Source organism: Callithrix jacchus, chromosome 10 (genome assembly GCF_049354715.1).
Source record: "Callithrix jacchus isolate 240 chromosome 10, calJac240_pri, whole genome shotgun sequence".
In the NCBI taxonomy this organism is placed as follows: Eukaryota; Metazoa; Chordata; class Mammalia; order Primates; family Cebidae; genus Callithrix; species Callithrix jacchus.
The window spans coordinates 3,101,973-3,129,952 of record NC_133511.1 but is presented as its reverse complement, the minus strand read 5'-3'; the positions used below and the strand labels follow the sequence as shown (position 1 = coordinate 3,129,952).

Sequence of the window (27,980 nt, the reverse complement as noted above, 5' to 3'; positions counted from 1 at the left end):
GCTTTCTGTGACTGGTGGAGCTGCCGTGCTGTCCGCGTTATCTCCTCCCGGTGAGAACGAACCGCAGTGTCCACCAGCGAGGAGCTAGCCCTGTCCCGGACAGAGAAAGACGACGAGGATACCTGGGAGCGGGCGGCGGCCGGGCTGGGCCGCGCCAGTGCGGGCTGGAGACTCTGCTCCTCCGCTTGCTGCTGTCTCTGGGAACTGGGTGCCAGCGCTGAGGGGCTTCCAGCGGACAGGGACCCCCTTCCCCGGCTCCCCTGCCCACCCTGCCGGGGAGGGCGGAAGATGCCGGTGAAGAAGAAGAGAAAATCCCCTGGGGTGGCAGCCGCAGTAGCGGAAGACGGAGGCCTCAAAAAGTGTAAAATCTCCAGGTACCATCTCCCCCTACCCTTCGAGCTTTACTCCTCCCTCCTTTGCTGGACCACGGGAGGAAAAGGAGTCGGGCCCGGCCTACCGGGCTGGGGCTGGAGCAGGTGAGGCCCCTTTGATCGAGCTAGGCGGTAGGTGCGGAACACCGCGAGTCTCCGCTCGACCCGACCTCGTGTTCCAGTGCGTGCACGCTGGCGATTATGGAGAGACGAGAAGAGCCGCCCACGTTTCGAGTCTACGTGCCCTGCAGGGTGGGGAACAAATGCATATGTAAATTGCGCTTCGATCCCCCTGCCCCCACCCGACCCCCAGTCTACTACTCTTTTATCGCTCCTCTGCCTTTTTCTAGACTTAGAAGTGAGTACAGATCCGCGGAAGGGTCACTTCTAGAATTTCTTTGTAGAGTGTGAAGAAAGCAGAACATAAGGAATCTTGACAACTGTCTTGGGAACGGTAGGAAGGAAAACTTGTATGCTGTAATTGACATCCATATTTAGTATCCGGAGTGGCCTAACCCGGAAGGTCCCAGCAGGAGGCCTTTTAGATTGCTGGAGCCCCAGTTTCTGGAAGTGCCGTGCCTCACCTATGCCAAGTCCCTGTGTGCAGAGTTGGAAAGGCCCTGCCTGCGTTTTGTCTTCTAGCATTCAGGACGCTGTTAGCTCTCAGTATAAATTTAATAATTTAATTTGAGCTCTTGTACTGCGTGTCCTCTTGGTAAGAAGACAAGGCAGAACTATGTAGTTGTAGCTCTTTGATCCCTTTGTAGCATATCATGGAGGCATCACAGCAAAATTATATGCTACAAAAAAAATTGCAATTTTGGTGTGAGAATTTTTTTTTTTTTTAATTTGAGAGCGAGAGTCTTGCACTGTCGCCAGGCCTGGAGTACAGTGGCGTGATCCTCTCATTGCAACCTCTGCCTCCCGGGTTCAAGCGATTCTCCTGCCTCAGCCTCCCGGGTAGCTGGGATTACAGGCGCCCGCCACCACGCCCGGCTAATTTTTTGTATTTTTAGTAGAGGCTGTTTCTCTGTGTTGGCCAGGCTGGTCTTGAACTCCTGACCTTGTTATCCGTTCACTTCTGCCTCCCAAAGTGCTGGGGTTACAGGCGTGAGCCACTGCGCCCGCCCTAGAAGTGCCTTTTTAAAAAATACCCATATTAGCTGCCTTTTCATCAATAGCTGGCACTTGATATGACAACTTTAGATGCTGCTATTAAAAGAAGACAGTATAATGATAGAGCTCTCCGTAAAGAGAGATCTGCTTGAACTGTGAAGTAGGTGACTTACCTAGTCTGCATCTTCTTTTTTGTAACTGCGCGACTTTTCCCCCTCATTACTGTGTTTTGGTAAAGGAGTCTAAGGAGTATTTCTTGGGCTATTAATGTGAAAGATGATACACTTTTCCTATCCCTCTTGTTAACTAACATTAGAATTTGACATGGTTACTTTAGTAGCTCATATTTTTATGAGATATAGGCAAATTATTATTCATTTTTGTATTACTCTATCTCATGGCCATCTTAAGTAAATATATCAAAATTATTTCAGCAAAGTATGTTAAGATAGCTGAGCAGGCAGTATTACTAGAACTCAGGTGAAACTTTGCGTTATCCATTTAAATTTTTAAATATGATACTCTTACTTTACATTACATTACTCAATTACAGAAGTTCTAGCATTTCTGTATCATTGTGGTAGGGTAATTATTTGAGTTCCTTGAAAATAATGACCTTTCTCTGAAGGTCATTAAATCCTAGAGGCCATTTTGAACCTACCAAATTTTAGTTATGTTATGAAAAACCATGAAAATGATTTTATGGAAAAAAAACAAAAAAAACCCAGAATGGACAGAAGCTGGGATTAAAGAGCCTTGTTCTATTATTAACTTTTAGGGGTTTTTTGTTGTTGTTGTTGTTGTTGTTGTTTTTAATCTGTGAAATTTAATATACCCTGAGGTCTTAAGTCATCATTTATCTTTAAAAATCTTTTTAGTCTTAGATGATAAAACAACTCTTAATATAACATTTTATTTTGAAATGTTGATTCACTAAGTATCAGAATATAATTTGTAAGAGTTTGTTTTAATATATGTATCGACACACAAATAGAATTTCTATACAAATCAGCAGTAGAATCACAATAAGGGTTTATACATTCCCAGCTACTAAGTTGAACTTCTTTGTAGTCTTATAAAATGTGGGGAAATAACTTACTGATATTTTTGGATTTTGATACTGAATAAAGAGGTGTTTCGGTTTTGTTAGCTGATAATTCTTATGTATAGATTACTGTTTCAAGTTGCAGTTACTTAACAACTTCAATTTTTTTTCCAATAATGCCAACCAAAGGGAAAAATATGCTTTAATATGAATTGAAGTAGTCAATTTTGAACTTAGTTTTTCACTAAAAGTTGAGATGTGATAAAAATCTTAGGCATCTGTGTGTTTTCTAAGCTATTGCAGATCCCAACCCCCTGCTAGACTAATAAGTGGAGAGGAACATTTTTCAAGCAAGAAGTGCCTGGCTTGGTTTTATGAATATGCAGGTAATGAAATTCATATAAGAAGATATCAGTCATATGCTTACAAAACTTTCTTTGGCTTACTCATTTAACAAATTATCTGTTACAGGCCTGCTATGTATTAGTGCTGTATACTGGGATCCGGGTCAGAACTAAAGGTTGTGGGTAGGCTCAAAATTTGTTGCCAGTTTAGGCTGATCTTTCTTTTAAATACATATTCAGTACATATTTACTGGGAGGGAAGAAACTCATTTACTATTAATAAAATATGTAAACAAAGACACATTCACTTATTTACATTCATTGGCTACAGCAGTATTCTGGAAAATAAAAGATACACAGTAAAACATTTTTTGTATTTGATATTGTGGAAAACACAAAGTACATCATAAAACATTTCTATTTAATATTCTTTTTGGAAATTTTTCTGAATTAATTCTGAAACTTTTAGGGAGACATAGTCAAAGATTTAAACCCCTCAGTTATAATTAGACAACACATTTACCTTTTCATAATTATCATTTAACAATCTACTTCCACTAGAGACACAAGGGTAAGAAAATAAATAGACTGATATTAATGCAATGTGATAAATACTATATTCAGAAGATACACTGTGAGAGTTCATAGGAGGAATATATAAGCCAGCATTTAAAATGTCATGGGAGTTTTCTAGAGGCACTAACTTAACCTCTGCTAAGTCCTGCCCAGGGTGGGGTTGTGTTTTAGAGGTGAGAGTCAAAGCCAGCCAGAGATGAGGCTGAGGAGTTAAGCAAATACATGCAAAAGAACACTTATTCTCCATTTATACTAACTTTCTTATAAGCATATATGAAATTTTTCCCCCTTAGAATAGTTTTTTTTATTTTAGAGTTAACTGATTTTAAAGCTTTGCTTTTCTTTTTCTTCTTTTCCCTGTTTCCCCCCCTTTTTTTTTTTTAAACATCTGCTTCCTTTTTGGTTTTTGTGGGTTTTTTCCCCTTCTTTTTATCACCGTCATTCTCCAAATTTCGTTTAAAATAAAAGTGTATATGTAGCTGTTGCCTTGTATGTAGTGCTCATCCACATTAAGGTCTAAAGTGGTGTACTCTGAACTCGAGATGTAACTTTAGGCTAATTGTATGGAATGTGAGACTGTTTTGAAAGGGGGGCAGTAACTTCATTGTTGGGATCAGCCGAGTGATCCCAAAAGTACAATTTTAAAATTGTTTAGTAACAGAACCCATTCTTTCCAGACCAGAAATAAATGCTATTACTGGCATCCCAAGACAACCACTAACCCAATTTAAATGAAGGAAATTCATTTCTTATTGACCTCCATTTAAAATGTTGACCCATTATTCCAAATGCCAGTTTTATTGGTATGCATGTGACAGAATCAAAAGGTCACTCATCTTATTTCACTTATAAAGGTTACTAGACACCATAGAAATAGAAAATATTTGCCTCAACTAGGAACTTTTCTAGGTAGCGTAAGGTTCTAATTAAACATTTGTTTACTGTATTAGCATTTTTAATAGCCAAAATAAGAATTGCCATTATTCCAGGAATTGTCCTAAGTATATATTTTTTCTCGTGACTGTTCTATTAAGTAGGTAGTATTATCACCACTTCTGTCCCAACTTTATTTTTTGAGACAGGGTCTCACTCTGTCTCAGGTTGGAGTGTAGTGTTGTGATCATGGCTCACTGCAGCCTTGAGCTCCTGGGCTCAGGCGATCCTCCCACCTCAGCCTTCCTAGTAGGTGGGAGTTTAAGCAGGTGCCACCACCCCCAGCTAATTTTTTAAATTTTTTGTAGAGATGGGGTTTCACCATGTTGCCCAGGCTGGCCTCAAACTCCTAGGCTCAAGTGCTCTATCTGCCTCAGCTTCCCTAAGTGTTGGGATTCCAGGCATGAGCTACCGTGCTTGGCCATATCCTCATTTTATAGATGAGAAAACAGAGACTTAGATTAATTAATTTGCCCCAGACCATATAGTGACAGAAGCCAGGATTCAAACCCAGGTCCTTCTGATTCTAAAGTCCATGCTTTTAACTACTGTGCTTTTATGCATTTTAAATTTAAATTTATAATGCTTATAATTATATATAGTTATAAACATTATTTGATGTTTATTTTTTTATTCAAACTAATTTTCACTTTTGCAAAGAAAGTATTGGTATTCTTCGTTAACTTGTGTTAACCATTCAATAAATATTGAGTACTTGTTTTGAGTCAGGCATTGTGCTGAGTGCTGGATATATAGTGCTGAGCAAGTCAGACAAGATCCCTGCCCTTGGGGGACTTGCCTTCTAGTGAGGAAGACAGTAAACAGGTATGTAGGCAAGATAAGTACAGATTGTGGGGCATTCTAAGGATAAATACGGTGAGGTTTAGGAATAGAGAATAAGGAAGGGTTAGATGGACTTCAGATAGGCCTCTCTGTGGAGACCGCTTTGTACCTGATTAGGGAAGAACCATTTGTTTGCCAAATAAACAGTAACTGTTCTGTCTTGAAATAGGAATGTCCTTATTAAAATGAAGGCAATAATTGTGCCTACTAAGAATAATACATGTAAAGCCCTTAGCACAATACCTGGTATATAGTCAGAACTCAAATATTAGTTTAGCATTACCGCATTAGATTTACTCATCTGTTTTTTACAATGTTCCAAAATTCACTACTCTTATGGAGCTCATGTTGAAGGTGCTGTGTCACTGAGCATGTTTTTTCCCCCTAAGCATCTGTTATGGCTGGCATGGTATTAGGCCTTGCAGAGATAGCTGAGAACATTTCTTTACGGTTATAAGGAAATCAGAAAATTGACGATGTTTTTCTTTTAGTTTTGAAAGTATCACTAAACTTGTTACTATGGTATTACATCATGTGTGATAAGGCTGCTGGTTTTGTTCTTTCACAAGACCTCTCATTCTTGAGTGATATGTAAATTAAAAATGATTCAATAATATACTGCCTATGGTAATTAAAAACATGGAAAGTGAAAGGGCAGTTTTAAAGTTTCATAGAGTCAAAAAATAAGGTTGGAATTGCATAGTCCTAAGATAGTACCTAGCTGGTAGAGTGAAGTGAACTAGTAGGATGAACAAAATCATTTCTATAGCCTCTTCAGTTGAGTGGAAACCTAGTTATCCAGAAGAGTTAATTAAATTTAGCTCCAGAGGTTTTACGCAGAGAGTAGTTTTATTAGAAAGACTGGAAGCAATGTTATTGGAAGAACTAACAGTTTGCAGTCTGGGGAAAGCACATTGGTTTCAGACCTTGCTTTAGACTTAGATCCTTTACTATTTGCATTGCTTTGACTAAGTCAGTTAACATTTACAGACCTTATCTAAGTTATAAGGTATTATATCTCTATGTAATCTCATTTGACTTGATTCTAACCAAATTTTAATTTCTAATCATCAAGTAATCCTCCAGTTTCTAGGGGGTGCTATACTGATATTTCTTTTTTTTTTTTTTTCTTTTGAGACGGAGTCTCACTCTGATGGCCACGCTGGAGTGCAGTGGCACCATCTTGGCTCACTGCAACCTCTGCTGCACGGGTTCAAGCAATTCTCCTTCAGCCTCCCAAGTAGCTAGGGTTACAGGCACCTGCCACTTTGCCTGGCTACTTATTGTAGTTTTAGTAGAAACAGGGTTTCACCATCTTGGTGAGGCTGGTCTTGAACTTCTGACCTTGTGATCAACCTGCTTTGGCCTCCCAAAGTGCTGGGATTACAGGCATGAGCCACTGTGCCCGGCCTCTACTGATATTTCTTGACATCTTCAGCTTTCTCTTCTAGTCACTAATGGCAACTTTGAGAGCAAGTTTGTTTTCTTGATGCTTTAGAAAAATTTACAATATATTCTCATTATGGCTTTAAAAAAAACCATTTGTCTTTTCCCTTAATTTTTAATTGTTTATTTATTTTTTTGAGACAGGGCCTTGCTCTTGCCCAGGCTAGAGTGCAATGGCGAGATCATGGCTCACGAGGAGCAGCCTCAAATTCTTGGGCTCTAGCAATCCTCCCACCTCAGTCTCCTGGGTAGCTGGGACCACAGACTGGCACCACCACACTTGGCTATTTTTTTCCTTAGAGACGAGGTCTCCCTATGTTGTCCACGTTTGTCTGGAACTCCTGGGCTCAAATGATACTCCCACCTGGGCCTCTAAAAGTGCTGGGATTACAGGCATGAGCCATCACGCCTGGCCTCCCTAAATTTTTAAAGCTGATTTTTGATTTCTTTCAGTCATATATGAGAATACTCAGTTATGCATTTTTAACACCTTTATTGTATATGTATGCCTTTGGAATTACAAAATTAACACATTCTCATTGAAATAATTCTCAAAATATATAAGGGAGAGAAAGTGTCCCATAATTATCACCCCCTTCACCTTTTAACACATGAATGTATTGTTAGTACTTATTTAAACCCAATCACATTTACCATGTTACACAAAAAACTTCACAGGGGTTTTGGTTTCAGACTATGTATTAATGTGATCTTAGCAGCTTGGATCTCGGGCAGCAAGAATGTATTGACTTTGTGTTGTGCTTGTAACCTAAAGATGGTGCTATCAAAGCTACCTGAACAGTGTTGGTCTAGTCTGGTTTATAAAGCTGGAGGATTTTCATCCTTTATAAAGGAAAATAGAGGCTTCGCTTGACTATTAAGAATTATATTTCAAGATTATATTTTCAAAATCCCATATGGTAAACACATTTCTCTCATATTATTACAAAATTTGTTTTTTAGTCGTACCTAGTCAGAAAAGAGACCTAGTGATGATGTAATTACTATATTTTGGCAATCTGCTAACATTTTGGAAAAATGATAATTGATATATTGACTCATTAATGTTACTAAGGGCATAAAATAAGGAACAAGTTAAATACCGGTAATTAATTTTTGGACAAATGATAGATAGTAGCTAATTGAAGGATTAAACTTTTGTTTCTACATTAAGATGACGTTAATGCTTGCTGTCTGTTTTAGAACCAAGATGACAAGAAAAATAGCTCTTTCTGGAAATGGAATGTAGTAATTTCCATAAGTCATTATTTTCAAAATATGTTTATCCTTTTCAGTAAATAAATTATATTTGAGTATATTTCAAAAGGGTAATAATGGCCTGTTTTATAAGTGAACATATTCCCTTTCTGATGACTGTAGAACTTTCTGTTGGTTCTGACAGTCCAGTAGACTAAGAAGCTCCAGCTGCCTGATGTTTTTTCATATTCATGCATTGTCAAAAATTTTATTCAGAGTAGGCACTCAGCAAATGTTTTTTTGACGGATAGGTTTGATTTTGTACTAACTCATGATTGATACTAATGGAGTATTTCTTTGCTGCTTTTTAAAATTTTCTTAGTTTCATATTGTAATGTGGTGCTCAAACAATACTTCACAAATTTTAAATTTAAATCTTGTAGCAAATATTTATACTTATAAAAGCTATGCCAAAATTCAATGGTTTGCAAAATATTATGGTGTATTCATGGGTACCTGTAGCATGGTGGTTTATGTTTTATGTTGATATTATAACAAAATATGTAAATTATTTTTGTCTTTGAAGGTCCTGATGAAGTTGTAGGGCCAGAAGGAATGGAAAAATTTTGTGAAGACATTGGTGTTGAACCTGAAAATGTATGTTTTATTTCTAAGTAGGATGGCATAAAAGTGGGGTATAGCATATTCATAAATTTCTAAAAATTGAGACACTTTAATCTTGTATTAAGTTTTATTTCTTCATGTTTAATATTGTAAATTTGCATTAGGGTATTTTTAATCAGTTTAAGTTGGGCAAACGTGTTCTTTCTTGATTCAAATTCTATATGTAATAGAATAAGAGATTCTACCTTCAGAAACTGTTAGAACTTTTTACTTTTAAGAAATTGGCACATCTCAATTTCTTTACATATAGTTAATTTCAGAGGTTATACTCTTTAATAGTTGAAGGATGGAAGTAGTTATGTAAAAATGCTCTCCATGATAAATACAGACATGATTATCTCTATGCTGACCTTTCCCCTATCCTTTATGTTCTGTTCTTTCCAGATTATTATGTTAGTTTTAGCGTGGAAATTGGAGGCTGAAAGCATGGGATTTTTTACCAAGGAAGAATGGTTAAAGGGAATGACTTCATTACAGTAAGAAATTTTTTTAAAAAACAAATTTGATGGCCTATTTGAAGATCTTAATTGATACTTTGTGCTTCATAATTTTCAGGAGTAAGGTTGCACCTTAAATCAAATCTGTTTGATCTATAACTATTAGTTTGGGGATTGAAAAAATTATATTGTGGTCTTAGCAAATGAATAGATACCCCGTGTTTTATATTCGCTAAGAAAAAACCTTAGTACAGTTCTATTAAAATTCTTTGATTCTCTTGGTGAGTGACTTAAAAGTCCATTATCAAAGACCTATTTATTTACAGGTTGTTTGAGTATAAGGTTTTTCCTCTCTGAATACAGAATTCTACTATCTAAGGAATATGTTTGTTGGGCAGCCCTAGGCTCTGGGGCCTCCTCTCTCCCTTCTTCACTTTTATATTTGACTTTAAAAATTTGAAGATAGAGTTACATAACACTTTTATGATTTCTTTATTGCCAAGTGAACTTCATAAAGGACAAAAGTAGAATTGTTGTAACCTCTTCCATGCGATCTTTACACATTTTATAGGCCTACACTTTCAGTTTAGGATCCTGTCTTTGAACATTTTCATAGAATTGTACCTTATAAAAATAATTTGATTTTGGCTTTCCTGAATGGACTGTGCTCAATTACTAACTTGGTGTTAATTTTCTAATGTTCCTGCAGGGAGGGTATTAGTTACCAACATTCTAAAATCGAAGAAGCATGTATTTATAATATTTTTGAGGCAAAACTGGGATTTAATTAGCTGTGTGGTTTCCTGTTGTGATTATGCTTTCATTAACACATGTAATTATTCTTTATTTTTGGTCTGTCCTTAACTTTTTTAAAAAAAGTGTTTATATGGCACTTAAATTTTTAAATTTGAATTTTCAGTGCCTAATGATTTATAACTCTCTGTTTTAATAGACATTAACATGTAGACATGTAGATATTTTATATATGTATTCTTGGGTAAAGGCCTTTGTTCATGTGAACCAAATCATAATTGCTTGAATGGAATGCAAAATCAACCCTCCCACTTCCATTTTTTTATAGCCTGAGACCCAGAGAGGCTAAGAAAATATTTGGCACAACTTCTTAGTAGTAGTGCTTAGTTAGAACCTAGAATTCAAATTTCCCGATTACCAATCTATAATACTGTATTCCTACTATATTGTTATTTTCTATGTAAATTAGCATCCTTATAAAATAGGGAACCCCTATTTTTAAATTACAGCATTTGCTACCAATACTGAATTCTGCCATATATCTAGGTGTCCTAATATGCTCAGGTAAATATATCAGTTCTGAAATTCCTTGGATTATTTCTCACCATTTAGTTAGCTTTTTAGAGAACAATTAAATATACAAAAGAATATGCAAAGAATATTGATTTTATACAACTCAGTGGGGTTTACTGAGATTTGTGTTGTAATATTAATTTAAGACATTTTATTTGTCATTATAAGTGGATTTTGGACTATTGCTACTACTTCTTTTTGGTTACTGCTTTTTGAAGTATCTCAGCTAACAAGTGGCTGTACATTTTTAAACCTTAAAGTTTCTTATTTATGTTTTTGCATAAGTTGATACCGTATAAAAAGTCTTTATATAACAAAAATGTGTAAGCACAAAGCATTTCTAATATATACTCCTGAATAATCAACATCATGTGTTAATCACATCATGAACATGTTTTCTTTATTATTTGAGGCAGAGTCTCCCTCTGTCACCCAGGCTGGAGTGTGGTGGCGCGATCTCAGCTCACTGCCACCTCTATCTCCCAGGTTCCAGCTATTCTCCTCCCTCAGCCTCCTGAGTAGCTTGGACTACAGGTGCAAGCCACCATGCCTGGCTAAATTTTTGTATTTTCAATAGAGATGGGGTTTCACCATGTTAGCCAGTATGGTCTTGATCTTCTGACCTCATGATCCGCCTGCCTTGGCCTCCCAAAGTGCTGGGATTATAGGTGTGAGCCACCATGCCTGGCTGAGCATGGTTTTTATTAGCACACCTTTCCCATAGGAAGGTCACAGGATATACAAAATAAAAGCAATTATTCAGCACTTAATATGTCCCAGAAGTTTCTCTTTCACTCATTTATTATTCTTTCCCCATTTGCCTGGAATAACGTACTATAGAGCCTTGAAACTACTGAGGAATGCTTGAAGTGAGCATTCTTTCCCTGGAAAATAGCTGTTTTTTTCCCTTCATGATCTAGATTACCATGTAAAATATCAAGTGTTTGTCCTCAATTAGCCAAGTCTTATTACTCCTTGAATTTCCTTATAAAAAACTTGCTATGAATAAAACAGCAAGGAAATTTGAACCAAAGTAGACAAAAAATCTGTTATGTCTTAATTTAGAATTTATTCGTTGCTTGGTATACTTGGTTCTATATAATAAACATAATCTTAAAATATGAAACTTTGGTCTCAATTCCCTTTGGTATTTTTCATACTTTTATAATTTCACCTGGACATCCAGTGATCTCTTAAATCATATTAAGATAGTCATGAGTTGTTTCAATTAATTAATTTTAACTCATAAAACTCTTTAGAGCTATGTTAGTCTGTTAAAAAACAGAAAGTCTGGTAGTTTAAAACACTCTGTTCAAGGATAGTAGACTGTAATAATCATGATTAGTTATCTATATTGTGTAATGCTCTATAGTTTGCAGAATACTTTTTAACAGTTGTTTATTTGTATTCATATAGGCTTTCTGTAACTGAGTTGGCTTTCCTTCTTGTGTGAAAGACTTTGTGGGTATATGAACCTGCATGTAAATGACCAACAGTAGCCATTTTCTAAGTTTCAGGGGATGAAATTTCCATATGCTTTTCACATATATTCTTCCATGTAGTTTTCATTTTTGTTTAATAACAGCCAAATGTCCTTGCAAATCTAAGATGTTAATTTTTTTTTTTTTTTTTTCCTGGAGACAGGATCTGGCTCTGTTACTCAGACTGGAGAGTAATGGCACAATCATGGCTCACTGCAGCCTTGATCTCCTGGGCTCAAGTAATCCTGCTGCTTCAGCCTCCCAAGTAACTGGGACCACAGGAACATACTGCCACACGTGGCTAATTTTGTTTTTTTTTTTTTGTTTGTTTGTTTTTTAAGAGACAGGGTTTTACTATGTTGCCCAAGCTGGTTTCTTAACTCCTGGGCTCCAGTGTTCCTCCAGCCTTGGCCTCCCAAAGTGTTGCAATTATAGGCGTAAGCCACTGTGTCCAGTATTAATTTTAATTTAATTGCGTAGTTATTTATATTAGATACCTATGTTATGTAAGGTACAGGATCACTTACTGATGATCACAGCAAGGCAAAAGATGTAGCTTTTGCCCTTTAGTTATATTCTGCTAGGTCAGGGAAAGCAAACGTTACAATGCTGTAACCCAGCCAACCTTTATGGCGCCAGAGATCAGTTTTATGGAAGACAGTGTTTCCACAGATGGGGCAGGGAGAAAGGATGGATGGCTGCAGGATAAAACTGTTCCACCTCAGATTATCAGACATTAGATTCTCATAAGGAGCATGCAACCTAGATCCCTCACATGCATAGGTTCACGCTCCTGTGAAAATCTAATGCCACTGCTGTTCTGACAGGAGGTGGAGTTCAAGTAGTAATGCTCACTCACCTGCCTGCTGCTCACCTCCTCCTGTGCAGCCTAGTTCCTAACAGGCCCCGGACTGGTACTTATGCTCAGCCCAGAGATTGGGCACCTTGCTGTAACCATAAACCTAGGTAGACTATGACAAGTGCTAGAGTGGAAATACAAGATACTATGAAAGCACAGATGCTACTAAGGTCAATTTCAGCAGAATAAGTAGGTAGATATTTATAGGTGTGACCTGTGAACTAGAACGTGAAGAATGATTAAGTTGGTTGAGGATATAGGAAAATGTTTCAGAAGAGGGAAATTGTGACCAAGGCCTTGAGGTGGAAGGAAAGTAAATGTTTGAGGGAAGTAGTTTGATTTCTTAGAATTGTAAGGTACATAAAGAAAATTGCCAGGATAGAGTTGGAATTGTAGCTATTTTAAGTGATGGCTTCATTGCGGAGGGCTTTAGCTAATATGTTGAGAGAGTTTAAATCTATATTACAGATATTGGGAAACTGCCAGAGATTTTAAAGCACAGGAATCTTAAAAGATTTTTGGGATAATTTTCAATGAGCAATTGTTTTTAATAAAGTCATAGTCTCTTTTGAGAGTCTTTGGAGAACTATGGACCTCATTCCCATTAAGAGGCACATGTACTGCTACACACAAAAATTTGATGTGCTGTCAGGAGGTTGTGGAATTTCTCTTCCTTCCTCTGTAGATATGAGGTTCCAAGGATGCCTGGCAAGTTTTTGTTCTGGCATACTGTACTAGGGTGGAGGTCTTTTCTTATATCTGCTAGCTGAAAGTCTGGTGTTGGAGCAAGGGTGAAATACTATGCCAGTGGAGAAAACTGAACATAGACTTTTGAAAAGGACTGTTCTTGATTACTGATACTGAAAAAAAGACAAGACAATAGCATCTGACAACAGTGTTAGTAACTAAGCTGTCTGCCAGTAGGCTGCAGATTGTAAATCTAGTATCTGTATTGAGGCCCGGACTTTGAAGCTTAAAGGGGATGGTGTGGCTTGACCGTCTGAGAGAAAAGGGAATAGGGAAAATTCATATGATTTTTTTGGTGGGGGTGGAAGAGAGGAGTAAAAGAAATGCTGTCTATCATTTCGTTCATTTAGCATTTGGGGCCCAACTACTAATTGCCATTAGCATCCCTCCCCTTTGTTGATGACAGTTTCAAAATGCCTCTCTGCACATTTTTAAATACCCCTAGAAGTAGATGGTATTGTTTTGGTTGAGAAAGCTTATTTAGAGGAAGTTCTAAATCCAGAACTTTGTGCCACAGTTCTTCATGTTACACATCACTGTGTCACAGCACAGTCATTGGGACTTACGAATTAGGAAGAAAGCCTCACTTAGCCTCTAATACACGAGACTTTCTTCTCACTTAAAAGGTCTTTAATGAAACACAAGTTCAAAAGCCTTCCTTCGTAATGAGATGCTTAGCAATACCAGGAAATTAATTTCCAATCCTAACATTGAAATTAAAAGCCATTTCTCTTTCTAACCACAGTGGCCTTAGAGAATGGTGTATCATATTGTGCCAGTGTTCCCTAAAATCTGTGTGGTTTTATTTGGTCGTTACTCAGAAAACTATCTCTTGCTTCCTATAGTATGCTAGTTAATTATGCATTGTCTTTTATTTCAGAGGAAATATTCTTTTTCCTAAACTTCCCAAGTTCTTAGGTGTTGATGTTAGTATTTTGGAGCTAGATTTAATATAAGAATTGTATTGCTGTTAGTAACTGCTTTGGTATGTTGGTTTTGCGATATCTGTTCACAGTCTTTATGATACTGATAATAAATGTGGAGGTTTGTGCTTTTATTCTTTTTTTCACTCTTTAAAAATATCTGTTGGATTCTCTCTCTGCTCAAGATTTTACAATAGACCATTAGGAATGATATGGCATAGTTTCTACCGAGGTGTGTAGTGTAGGTGACTTTTAATCTATTTGCCTCAAAAGAAGCATATCAAGAACTGTGCTAAGCATTTAACACATATATTCTCATTTAATCTTTATGGTTATACTATGAAATTGTTATTGTTATTTTAAAATACATATAACTGAGGCTGAAAAAGATTAAGTAACTTGCCTTGTAGTTATCCTATTAAATTATTATTATTTTTAAAATGAGGAAACAGGCTGAAAAAGGTTTAGTAACTTGCTGATGGCCACATGGCCAGAAATGGAGAAGCTAGAATTTTAACCTATCTGTTTGACTTGCAAATTTGTTTTTCCCTTCACTTTATCTCTTAAGCCTATTGAAATTACATGAGTAGGATTGTAACTTTGTGTACCCATTAAATGCAAAATATTTGGAAAAGATTGTAATTTCTTGGATTATTATCTCCTTGGTGACTCCTCAGTCACTATATGCTTTGTGATTTTTTTGATCTACAGTTTACCACCAAGTTTCCCCCAGATAGGAATTTTGAAACATTATATTATTAAATAAATATATCACCTACCCTGTGGTTTATTTTTGGTCATCACTTTTTACTTAACAAATATTTTTGGTGTGCTGTGTGTTACAGCCCTGTGTTATGCTATGATAGTGATTTTTAAAATCTGGGAGGAAGGAAAGGAAGGATTTTTAAAATCTGGGAGGAAGGAAAGGAAGAACTGACTGAAGGAAAGGAAGAACTGATAAGGAGACATCCTTCATCTTCTTGGCCTTCTTAAGACTTAAGTCTCAAGTCTGTTAAGATTCTGCCTGTGATTTTGTATGAAAGATGTGACTCACATGACTTTTTTAAAAATGAAAAACATTACTTTAAAAAAACCTCAAAGATATAGAAGATGAGGCGCTCCTTAAGTCATGGTAGGAAAGGGAGTACATGTAACTAGGTACTTAAAATGTAGAACCCTCTGAACATTTTCAAGTGATCGTTGGAGATCTTGAAGACTTCATATCCATATTTTCAAACAACATTATAGTAGCCTGTAATCTGAGAAATCTGTTTTACATATACCCATGGTAGAAGTCAACTTTCATTAAAGCATTATTTTTCACATAATGGATAATTTTTGCACTAATAGAAATCACTTAGGTGAAATAGTAGGTAATGGATTTCTAATAAGTAGTAAGAATAAATTTTTCTTGTTTTCTCATGAAGCATATGATTCATTCATTCATATATAAGGAATTAGGCCTCTGCCAAATCCGGTTCACTTAACCAAATTTTGATTTCCATTTCTAGCAATATAGCAGACTGAATGTGTGGAGAAACCATTTCTCATGTAAAACACTTAAATGCTGGATAACATTTAAAAACATCTTTTTAAAAGTATACTTGGATTTGCCTATAAGGAAAATAATCAGAGGCCAGAAATGAGTGATGGTGATTCCATAGAAATCTATGGATCTGGCCTTTACCCTGAAGAAACCTACCTTTTCCTAGTCACCTAGTGTCTGGTTGTTGATATGTCATGCACATTGAGAACAGGGGATACATTTCAAGCAAGACCTTAATAGGACGGGAATTTGATGAAAAACATTGATGACAAACTTATGCAGTGAATGAAGATTTGATGACCTGGACTTGGTTTTACATTCAATTAGAGGTAAAAGGCTTCTACCAGAGAGAATTCCTAGTCCTCCACCTTCTGTCTTGCAGACGGGGCTGGAATTCACTGAATGACCCAAGCCAAAAATGTGTTTTAGAATAAGACTCCCCTGTTTGTAATGGAAGCAGTTCTTCTCTAGAGAAATTTTACACAAACCTCAACTTTTGCAGAAAATGTTCCATGATCATTAGTTCATAATAAAAAATCACTAAACATACTGGAAAATCAATCTTAAAAAATGAACTTGAGAAACAGACCCTTTAAGATTAATTTATGAATTATCAGAATTTCCACATAACCATGGTTACAGAAAAGAGAATGGTCTCAGATATCAGACTCCAAATAATTAAATTTCTGAGAGTGAAAAACAGCAGATTAAAAACTCAGGAGATGAGATGGAAAGATGATAGATGTAGTTGACGTGTAAGGATCAGGGACCTACAATATTTAAGGAAATTAGTGCAGAGGGGCGAGAATGGGAAAGAGATGTTAACAGATATGGAAGATGCATCTTTTTACTGCTGAATTTTCAGAGTTCTGTGTATTTTCTAGATATTAGTCTTTTGTTGAATCTGTGTTTTGCAAACATTTTCTTATATTCTATAATTTTTTTCATTCCCATAACAAGGTCTTTTGCAGAGCAAAAGTTTTTAATGAATTCCAGTTTATTAGTTTTTACTTTTATGGATTGTACTTTTTTTTTTTGAGAGACTCATTCTGTTGCACAGGTTGGAGTGCAGTGCTGCGGTCTTGAACCTGTACCTGCTGGGTTCAAGCCATCCTCCCACATCAGCCTCCCAAGTAGTCACACAGGCATGTGCCACCATAGCTGGTTAATTTTTCTATTTTTTAGTAGAGACAGGGTTTTACCATGTTGGCCAGGCTGGTCTTGAACTCCTGACCTCAAGTGATCCACCTGCCTCAGCCTCCAAAAATGTTGAGATTACAGGTGTGAGCCCCAGCTCAGTTTTGATGTACTTTTGATCGTACTTTTGATGTCAAGTCTAGGAATTCTTTGCCTAGCCCTTTATCTTGAGAATTTTCTCTTATATATTTTTCTAGAAGCCTTGCATTAAATTTTACATTTAAGTCAGCGGTGCATTTTGAATTAAGGTATGTAAAAGTTAGACATGTTTGTTTTCATTTTTTCTGGGTTCTCTGTTCCACTGATGTGTCTTAACCTTCTGCCAGTACCACACAGTCTGTATTACTGTGGCTAAATAGTAAGTCTTGGAATCAGATAGAGTGATGCATCATTTTTCAAAATTGTTTTAGCTATTCTAGTGTATTTGTTTTTTCATATAAATTTTAGAATAATCTCCTTTGTACAAAAATATCTTACTGAGATTTTGGTTAAAGACCATATAAATCTGGGGAGAGTTGACATTTTTACTATTTTGAGTCTTTGAATACTCAGATATTCCTGATATTGGTAATGTCTTTTTTTTGGTCAGTCTTGCTTTGAATACTGGAAGATAAATAATGTCTCTTCATTTTTTTAGGTATTTAATTTTTTTCATCAGTTTTATGTAGTTTCAGCATATAAGTAAGTCTTTTGTTAGAATTACACCTAAGTATTTATTTATTTATTTTTTTTGAGATGGAGTTTCGCTCTTGTTACCCAGGCTGGAGTGCAATGGCGCCATCTCGGCTCACCGCAACCTCCGCCTCCTGGGTTCAGGCAATTCTCCTGCCTCAGCCTCCTGAGTAGCTGGGATTACAGGCATGCGCTATCATGCCCAGCTAATTTGTTGTATTTTTAGTAGAGACAGGGTTTCACCATGTTGACCAGGATGGTCTCGATCTCTTGACCTCGTGATCCACCCGCTTCGGCCTCCCAAAGTGCTGGGATTATATTTACTTCAAGCTATTGTAAATGGTATTTTATATTTTAGTGTCCACGTGTTCATTACTATTATATAGAAATACAATTGATGTTTATATGTTTATCTTGTGTACTGTGACCTTGCTCAACTCACTTATTAGTTCTAAGATGTTTTCCTTACAGTCCATGGATTTTCTACATAGTCACATTATCTAAAAATAGGGACAGTTGATTTCTCTTTTCTGATCTGTTTCTTTTTCTTTTTTCTTTTTGACTTACTGCATGAGCTAGAACTTCTACCACTATGTCGTTAAGAGTGGTAAGAGTAGGCATCTTTCCTCGTTCCTCAGCTTGAAGAGAAAACATTGGCTTTCACTATTATGTTACCTGTACATTGCTTGCTTATACTCTATCAAGTTAAGGACACACCCCTGTATTGTTGTTTTTTTTTTTTTTTTGAGAGTTTTATTATGAATAGATGTTAAATGTTTAAAGTGCTTTTCCTATATTAAATGATAACATTATTTGGCTTTTTTTTTGTTTGTTTGTATTTGTCTGGTTTTGGTATCAAGGTAATCCTGGCTTTATTAAATGAAGTTTTCTTTATCTTTTAATTTTTCTTTTTTAAAATATTTTAAATTTTCTTAATCTTTTATGATTTGAGAGAGATTGTGTAGAATACGTTTTTAAAGTCTTGGTGTAATTCTGTAGTGAAACCATCTGCTCCTGGAGATTTTTTGAAAGTTTTAAATTTTTTTATTCTATTTCTTTAATAGTAAGGCTACTTAGGTTATCTACTGTATATTGTATGTGTTGTGGTGGTTTGTATTTTTCAAGAAACTTATTGGTCCATTTTATCCAACTTGTCAAATTTATATGTAGAGTTGTCCATTGTGTAACCCTTACTATCCTTTTGATAACAGTGAGTCTGTAATGATAAAACCCATTTCATTCCTGATATGGGTAAATTGTCTTCTCTCTTTTTTTGTCAGTCTTGCTAGAGAATTGTCAGTTTTATTGATCTTTTCAGTGTGCTTTGTTGCATTGATCTTTCTGTTTTCAATTTCAGCAGTTTTGCTTTTGATTATTTACTTTGTCCTGCTTGCTTTCTGTTTATTTTACTTTTCTCTTTCTGGGTTCTAGAGGCACAAGCTTAGATTATTGATTAAGGCTCTTTCTTTTATCTAATGTTTGTGTTTAGCACTCTGAATTTCCCTCTCAGGAATGCTTTATTTGTATCTCAAAATTTTGATATGTTGTGTTTTCATTCAGTTTAATGTATTGTTTTCCCTTGAGACTTAACTCTCCCATGGATTATTAGGTGTTTGATGTTTGGTTTCCAAGTGTTTGGAGATTTTGCTGTTAACTTTTTGTTCTTGATTTCTAGTTTGATTCCATTGTCAGAGAACATATTCTTTTTTATTTCCGTTATTTTTAATCTGTTGAGGGGTTTTCTCTGGATTGGTCTATTTTGTTTTATGTTTTGTGGGCACTTGAAAAGAATGAGTATTCTATTGTCTTTGAATGGAGTAGTCTGTTAAGGTCGACTAGATCCTGTTGGTTGATGATGTTAAATTCTATGTGTTTATTGAATTCTATCTAGTGTTTCTATCAATTGCTGAAAAAGGGGTGGTGAAATATCCAACTGTAATTATGAATTTATTTCTCTTTTCAGCACTATTAGTTTTTACTTACATTTTGAAGCTCTATTGTTTAATGCATATGAGGTTGCTTAGAATTGTTTAGGATTCTATGTCTTCCTGGTGGATTGACTCTTTTATTATAATATAATTATCTTCTTTGTTCTGATCATTTTCTTTGCTCTGAAGTTGCTCTAAGTCTATTTTAATATCATCTAATGTAGAAAGCCACTTTCTGCTTTCTTTTAATTGACGTTTCTATGAGATATTATTTTCCATTGTTTCATTTTCAACCTGCCTATACTATTTGAAGTTAAAGCTTCTTCTAGACAGCATATATTTGGGTCATCCTGTTTTTAATCCACTCTGTCTTATTGGTATATTTAGACTACTAACATTTAATGTAATTATGAATATATTAGAACTTAAGTTGACATTGTATTTTACAATTCAAAACTTTCCCTTTGTTTCCTTTTTTTATATCTATTTCTTTGTCCTTGGACTTTTTCTTTTGCTGATACTTTGTATTTTTTTTCATTTTTTTATAATGTTTTTGATTACTCATTGAAGCATTCATTTTATAGCTACTTTAAAGTGTGTCAGATGATTCTGAACATCTCTGTAATTTTGGTGTTTGCAAGTATTGATCGTCTTTTTGCATTCCATTTGAGATCTTCGTTTGACAAGTGATTTTTAAAATTGAAACCTGGACATTTTGGGTAGTATATTACAAAACCCTCGATCTCCAGATCTTATTTGAACCTTTAGTTTTAGCTATCTTACTCTAATGCTGTTCTGGCAAGAGAAATCAGGGCTGCCACCTTATTACTGCCAGGTACAGGTAGAAATTAAATTTTCTACTCTGCATCCATTGACATCTGAAGAAGGATGTCCCTTGTGACTGCTGGGCAGAGATGAGAGTTCTGGGTTCCCACTAGGCTTTTACTGATACTTTCTTGTCTGAAAGGGATAGGGGTGATGGTGATAGCCCTGACTCTTCACTTGGCCTCCTCTGTACAAACCTAGGGTAGAGGAGGATTGGCTGCTTGTTACTACCTGGTGAGAACAGAAGTTCATGTTACCCATGTGGTTTCCACCAGCATTGCAGGAGTTGGGAGAGAGGCTTTATTGTATCCCGGTAAGGGTAGACATTTTAGGTCCCCATTCAGTGTTTGCTAGCATTGGTGAGAGTTGGGCCATAGTTTCTTCAATGGTTTTTAATTAGAGTGTTTATTTTCTAAGCATTTTCTGCTCTGTGAGGCTCCTCCTTTCTTTGTCTTTTGGCTAAAGAAAAGGCAGGGTTTTATTGGGGCTTTTTGTCTCCCCTCGTTGGTGTTTCTGGTTACTAGCGTCTTAAGCTCCAAGTTTAGAATATATTAGGCAAAAATAAACTCAGAGAACTCACCACCATGTTGTTCCTCACGTTTCCACCTTTCAGAGTCTTTGTTTATTTTCTGTAAAATGTCCAGTGATTTTAGTTGTACCTAGGACAGAGAAAGAATAAAAAGTACATTGACAGCATCCCACTCAAGTTAGTGCCCCTTTTCTTTGCACCACTTTAGAATCAAACTCTTTGAAAGCATTCATCTGTACTTATTTTCTCCAGTTCCACTCTTTTCATTCTCTCCTAAACCGATTCCAGTAAGATTTCTATCCCTATCACTCCTTTGAAACAACTCTTGTCAAGGTGCCGTTTTCAAGTGAATACTAAAAGCAGAAATACACATGCATTTTTGAAGTACAAGATCTTTTATTTTAACCATTAGGTTTGGGAGTACATATGAAGGCTTGTTATATAGGTAAACTATTGTCACAGGGCTTTATTCTACAGATTATTTCATCACCCAGGTTTTAAGCCTAGTACTCAATAGTTATCTTTTATGTTTCTCTCTCTTCTCCCACCCTCCACCTTCAAGTAGACCCCAGTGTCTGTTGTTTTCCTTTTTTGTGTTCATAAATTCTCATCATTTACCTCCCACTTATAAGTGAGAACATGTGGTATTTGGTTTTCCAGCAATAGCTTGCTAAGGATAATAGCGTCTAGCTCCATCTATTTTCCTGCAAAAGATATGATCACGTTCTAAATTCTGGCAAGATTGGTCAAGAAACCAACAGAAAAGCGATGAAGATAAATAATGTTGATGCAAATAAGAAAATGTTATGAATAATTTTAATCATATTTAAATAAAATTGTATGTAAAATAATCTAGTTATCAGAAAAGTATGTGACCAAAACATTCAAAAAGAAATAGAAAATCTGAATGGTCCTATAGACATTAAAAATGTTGGTTTATTTGTTAAAAGTCTTTCTTCCTTTCCTCAGTACTCACCTGAGTTTGGACAGATGCTAATTCCAGAGTTACATAAGCTTTTTCAAAAACAGGGAAAAAAGTAGCAATTCTCTTTTTATTTTCTGAATCTTACACACTACAAACTTGTTAACAAAACTGGCAAGGAGAGTGAGAATGAAATTTAGAAGCTAGCCTCACTTAGGACATAGCAAAAATAACCCCAAAACCTAGCAATGTATAAAACAGGTAACATGACCAAATTTGACTTATTCTAGAAATGCAGGGTTTAATTAGTATTAGAAATTTGTCCAGAGTGTTTACACACTAATGAAATTATGATACTACACATCACAGGTCTTTGCATTATTGATTCAGTATAGTCTTCGTTAAATCTGAGAATGCCAGGTGTCTAGAGAGCATGTTGAATACTGAAATTCAGTTTTGAGTGGAATACTGTGGATCACAGTAGATGGCACAATTATTTTTGATTAAAGGGAGTCAGATGGTCTCTCAGAGGTGACAAAAGGTGACTTAGGTTTTGATGAGTAATATTGTTATCAGCATGTTGGAGGGAACGGTATTTCAAGTAGAAATAGTGGATGCTAAAGCATGGCTGTGGCATTTGGGAATGGTAAGTTACATAGTTAGAGCATGGTAAGGTTATCTGGAAGTGGCAGGAGATGACACTAGAGATTTGTGCCAAATTGTGAAAGGCCTTCACTGTCTTGCTTCTTGCTAAGCAGTGGAATTTATCAGCCCACTGAGAGAAAGCCAGTTGAGATTTTTGAGCCTTCCATATATTTAGTTGTCATGTCTTTTAAAATAACATGTATAACTTGTTTGCATGCTTTTGCATGTATAACTTATTTGAAGTTAGGTGCTTCTACTGCTTGGCTTTTTGTGTACAAAAATATAGGGATCTGGATTTATGACTGGACCACTTAATATAATGTATTAATTTCCTCTGTGTTATATCCTAAACTTTTAAAACCACTCATGGTTAATCTCTTTCACCAAATTGTTCCATAAGAACTTTCCAAAGAAAGAGGTGACAAGGGCATTTTTTATCACATACACAGCTAAAAATGACAGAGCAAATGAAACTAAATGAAACTAAAAACGATCTGTCATTTTTAGCTGTGTGTGTGATAAAACATTTTAATACATCTCTTTTTAACTTGGATTTTATTGGAATTTTTGAAGGAGTTGTTTGTTTTTAAGAAAAGTAATTGGACTGAACTTTCATTGATTCCCAGGTTTCTTTTTTCCCTTTTATCTTTTTTTTGTTGCATTGGTAGATGCAAGGCAAGAAATTTGTTATTCTAAATTTGTGAATCAGAGAATTTTAAACCTAAATTAACTTCATAAATGAACTCACTTTTTTCTTAATGGATTCCTTCTAAGTTCCAATGATAGTTTGGATTTTCTTGATGATGTAATTGTTTGATATTTCTTTTATTTAAGGTGTGACTGCACAGAAAAGTTACAAAACAAATTTGACTTCTTGCGCTCACAGTTGAATGACATTTCGTCATTTAAGAATATCTACAGATATGCCTTTGATTTTGCAAGGGTAGGTGCAGTTTTCACGTTTTGTTGTTTTAATCGCTTTCATCTTGAGGCCACACTGAGGAAAACTTTTTCACTTATATTTTAGGATAAAGATCAGAGAAGCCTTGATATTGATACTGCTAAATCTATGTTAGCTCTTCTGCTTGGGAGGACATGGCCACTGTTTTCAGTATTTTACCAGTACCTGGAGGTATGTATGTTTTTTTGAATTTTGAAAGTATTATTTTAAAACTTAGTCTGACTGAAAGTTATACTTTTAATTGAGGAACAAATAGATTTTTAATAGTATGCTGTAAAAAAACTCCTTGAGTAGAGAAAAAAATTATATTAAAATATGTATATATCAGCTGTTATTTTAAGATAGAAGTTCATGTTTATAAATACATTTTGTACCTAAGATATTTTCAATACTACCTTCAACCCATGAAAGAAACCTCCAAGAAATATATTGTAGCACAGACATTTGTCATGCAAAATTAGTTTTTCGGGGTTTTGCCAACTCAAAATATGGCTAAACAGTAAATCTTAAGTAGAGAAATGATTTACAAGGAAGCAGCTCAAGAGAACATACCGGATGTAGGAAACAGTATATATCTTGATCTCCTTGGTGGAGGGGTGGTAACACAGTATGTTGTAAAAGTTAGTTTTATCTTTAAATTAGTACTCAGTGCTCTTATTATTCCTCAAAAACGAAAGAAAAGTACAAAATAGATGATATCGATCTGTAAATGCCCATGAGGAATCTCTTAGAAACACAAATAGTTTAAAAGAATAATAAATGTTCTAGGAAAATCCAAATCACAAAGTTATAACTTAGTTTACTAAATTGAGTAATTTTTTTTAATCCAAATATTTAAATCGTTTTTTTCAGCAATCAAAGTATCGTGTTATGAACAAAGATCAGTGGTACAATGTATTAGAATTCAGCAGAACAGTCCATGCCGACCTTAGTAACTATGATGAAGATGGTGCTTGTAAGTGTAACATAATGTATTCCTGTGAAAATAAAATTTCCAAAATCTTAAATGAGCATATGCATTTGTGTATTATTAGCATAGAGGTTTTAAACTTTGTAATAGTAACTGATGATTTAATCGTGTGAGGGATGTGGGAGAACTAGAGAGTTTAGATTCAGCAGTATTATATAAAATCTATGCTGGTAAATGAAATGTTTTCAGTTCCTCGATAACCAAACATTTTAGCTAGATTTAAATCGTTTTTGCATCCAGAAGCTAAAATTCAGCTTTGTTTCTGTCTCTCCTGGCACTTCCCTATGGAAGAAAAATATAGTCATGATTTTTGAGATATGACAGCAAAACAATCAGTAACTCTAGAAAAAGCTTTAAAGTTATTATAGAATATCATGCCACCCATTAACAGTATGGCATATCATGTCAGTATAACTTCCCTCTGAAAACTATAAATTGATTGTGAGTAAACTGATAGTGAAATATTTATAATTTTTCAATCCCTCCAGTTAAAATATCTGTCCATACTCCATAAAACAGGAATTGAAATAATTAGATAAACCAAGTTAATTCTGTAGAACTATATATTATTTCAGTTCCCACCACCATTTTGGTTGCTTGCGTGTGTTTTCAGTGTTCAAAAGGGTTACATGGAAAGGTACATTCCTATAAACTTCAACTGAAATTATACACTTTTTTTCTGTGACACTGAAGAAATAAAATAGCAGAAGGGATAGCTTCATTTCTTCTACATGTATTTTCTCCTCTCTCTCCAAGATGGTATAAAATTTGGTATTATTTTAAGGAAATAATACCTAGCAGCAGTAAGCTGGCAGCCCAAAGGCTGTATGTGGCCTGTAGATGTGTATATTTGTTTATTTCAAATCAGTATTTAAAACTAGGAGATTTTGTATGAAAATAAAACTTTCAGATTTGTTTGAAAAATTTAAAAATTCAACAAAATTGCACCTGTACTGCTTTATAGGAGTCAGAGGCTGGAGCCAAGTAGTAACTGTGTTGGCCTTGCTTTTCGGTTTGGCAGTTCACAGTATGCTAAGACCTAGGCTGTTTTTCACTTGCCAATTATAATTGTACTTGCTCTGCTGTTTTGTTTTTTTTTTTTACAATAGAGAAACATGTCTGTCAAAAGCAAGGGAAAAAGACTACCAGAGGATTATGTGTTTTAAGAAGAGTAGAGCAAGCCTATTTCTTTGTGGCAATGATTTTTCCTACATTTAAACAGAATAAACACTGAACTCATTTAAACTGCCTTCCTGGCAGTTGAACGAGCTTGAACCTCTCCTGCATTAGAAAAGTGTATTTTTTAGAATAGTTCTTAACTCATTAGTCAGATATTCATCAGGCACTTCCTTTGTATTCAGCTCTGTACTACATGTTGTTACTGGAATAAAGTAAGTCTCTATTATGGTCGATCCCCCTCAATAAGTTTATACATTTCTTGGGGAAGCAGCATAGAAATATTACCGTAAACACTTTTGAGATTGTTTCACAATTAAATGCCAGAATACCATGGACACTTAGAAAAGGGGAGAGATTTGTATTGAGTCAGTTATTGGAGGGTTCATGAAACACCTTGAGAAGGAAGTTGCTATAGATACCATTATTCCTTGTGTCTTTAAGGGCATAAAAGAAAAGGCCAGTAAGATAGCATCATTAAATGGAATAAGGTGGGCAGAAGCAGAACCACCCAAAGAAGGGAAGGGTCAGGCCTCTGTCATTGCAGAGCTAATGGGGAGTTCGTTGTATAATTGGAGAGATGAGTTCACTGAATTCTGACAAAAATGCTTTCTTTATTTCTAGGGCCTGTTCTTCTTGATGAATTTGTTGAGTGGCAAAAAGTTCGTCAAACATCATAGCAAGAACTATTGTGAAGAAAATGCAAACCTTTTGATTCCCACGTGTATACAAGCTGATGTGATGAGGGGGAGAAAAATCCAACGGGTGCATTTTCATTCATATGAAAGACTTCTCATAGTACTTTTTTTTCCTTTTTTTAAAGGAGGTTTTTCTTGTTACATGTGATGGGCATTGAGCCACACCTCTTCTTAGACTGAATATTGAAGTTTTTGTTTTGAGTTATGTTTATAACATTTATTTCAGAACAATAAAGATTCAGATTTGTGGCAAAGGCCTTAAAGTGAAGATGTCCCTTGAGTGTCAGAGTGGTATTTATTTTTGTAAATTTGAATTTTTGGATTTTTGAGGTTCCAGTTTACCATGTATTTATAGAATTTTCAAGATTTTAAATAGTCTAATATCTGGCAACATAGTCTGCTGATGATACGGCTCATTATAGTCATCTCCGCACAATTTGGAAGACTGTTGGCCTTGATTTCTGGGATGACGATTTTCTGATGCAGCTAATAACCATTTCTAGGTACTGGAAAAGTGCTGCTCCTTTTAACTTTGGGTTTCTATAAACCCTGCCAAGGTCTTATGCAGATGTCTTATCTCAGAGAGTTTAGAATTGGACAGAATATGTCCAGTTATTTTGTTTTCTTAAAAACTTGTATTATTATTAAGCTGTATCGTCATTGTTGTTAGTGGCATATTTATGTTATTTTTAACTGTCATTATATAGGGAGGTTTTTTTTAAGCGCTTTTTTTTTTTTTGTCTTAAGAGAACTTTAGCTCTGGTGTGGATTTAGTTAAGATACACTTAGGAAAAGAAGATAATAGAGTATGGAATCATGAGAGAACTCTGGGTATAAGTGTGCACAATTCGATAGAGCCATTTACATTGGTAGCTTCACAATATTGCTAATTATCACAATTTTCTGCCTGTTGGCAATAAAGTGTCTTGAGGAAAGGGAAGCCTTTCCTAATTCATATAAAAGGCACTTTGGTACTGGCAGCAGGCCTGTTTGTACGTTCCTTTTCAAACCATCCAGTATCCCAGTGATAATGAAAACTTTGTTCATATTCATAACACACTCACAACTTCAGTAACATTTCTAGTGTCACTGTATGAGTAGAGAGAAGTAGAGAGATTATTTTTCCATAGTAAGAAGGTGTTTCTGTTAGGATTTGAGGTAAAGATTGATTTTTCAATGATGAATTTGTTTAAAGAATGATTTCTCCAGATTGATTACTTAAGGAGGAATAACATTTTAAAGTGTTTCATTGTTTGCTTTTTGGTTAATGAGCTGGGAAAAAAATGATTGCCAATGTTTTACTTTCCTTCTCAATAAGATTGCTTTGTACAGTTTTGCAAACACTCACAATAGTGGGAGACAGTTTTCCTAAGTGTCTTACAGAAGAGCGCAGTACAGATTGTCCTTTCAAGTCTTAGAATCACTGCGTTATGAACTGAACATACCAGTGGTGGTAGGATTTAATATTACGAAGGATGTTTTCATATCAAATTTATTATAAGGAAAGCATTTACATTTGTAGACCTTTAAATTTAAAATTTAACTCTTCAAGGCACATCTGAACTGAAGAATATGTCCATATT

General features: G+C 35.5%; 1 protein-coding gene across 6 annotated transcripts; it reads left to right on the top strand.

Moving 5' to 3' along the window:
* On the top strand, positions 1–26,665 carry DCUN1D5 (defective in cullin neddylation 1 domain containing 5). Of its 6 annotated transcripts, none has more exons than XM_002754354.6 (8): positions 1–374; positions 2,827–2,918; positions 8,458–8,528; positions 8,940–9,031; positions 23,427–23,535; positions 23,620–23,724; positions 24,406–24,508; positions 26,324–26,665. In XM_002754354.6, the coding sequence occupies exons 1-8, from the start codon at positions 289–291 to the stop codon at positions 26,377–26,379; spliced, it is 714 nt and encodes a 237-aa protein (XP_002754400.1). In that variant the 5' UTR covers positions 1–288; the 3' UTR covers positions 26,380–26,665. The 6 variants fall into 6 exon arrangements, with proteins under 6 accessions (XP_002754400.1, XP_003734145.1, XP_017832990.1 ...); XM_003734097.7 differs by having other exon boundaries at positions 1–476; XM_017977501.3 differs by lacking the exon at positions 2,827–2,918.
* The last annotated feature ends 1,315 nt before the right edge of the window (positions 26,666–27,980 follow it).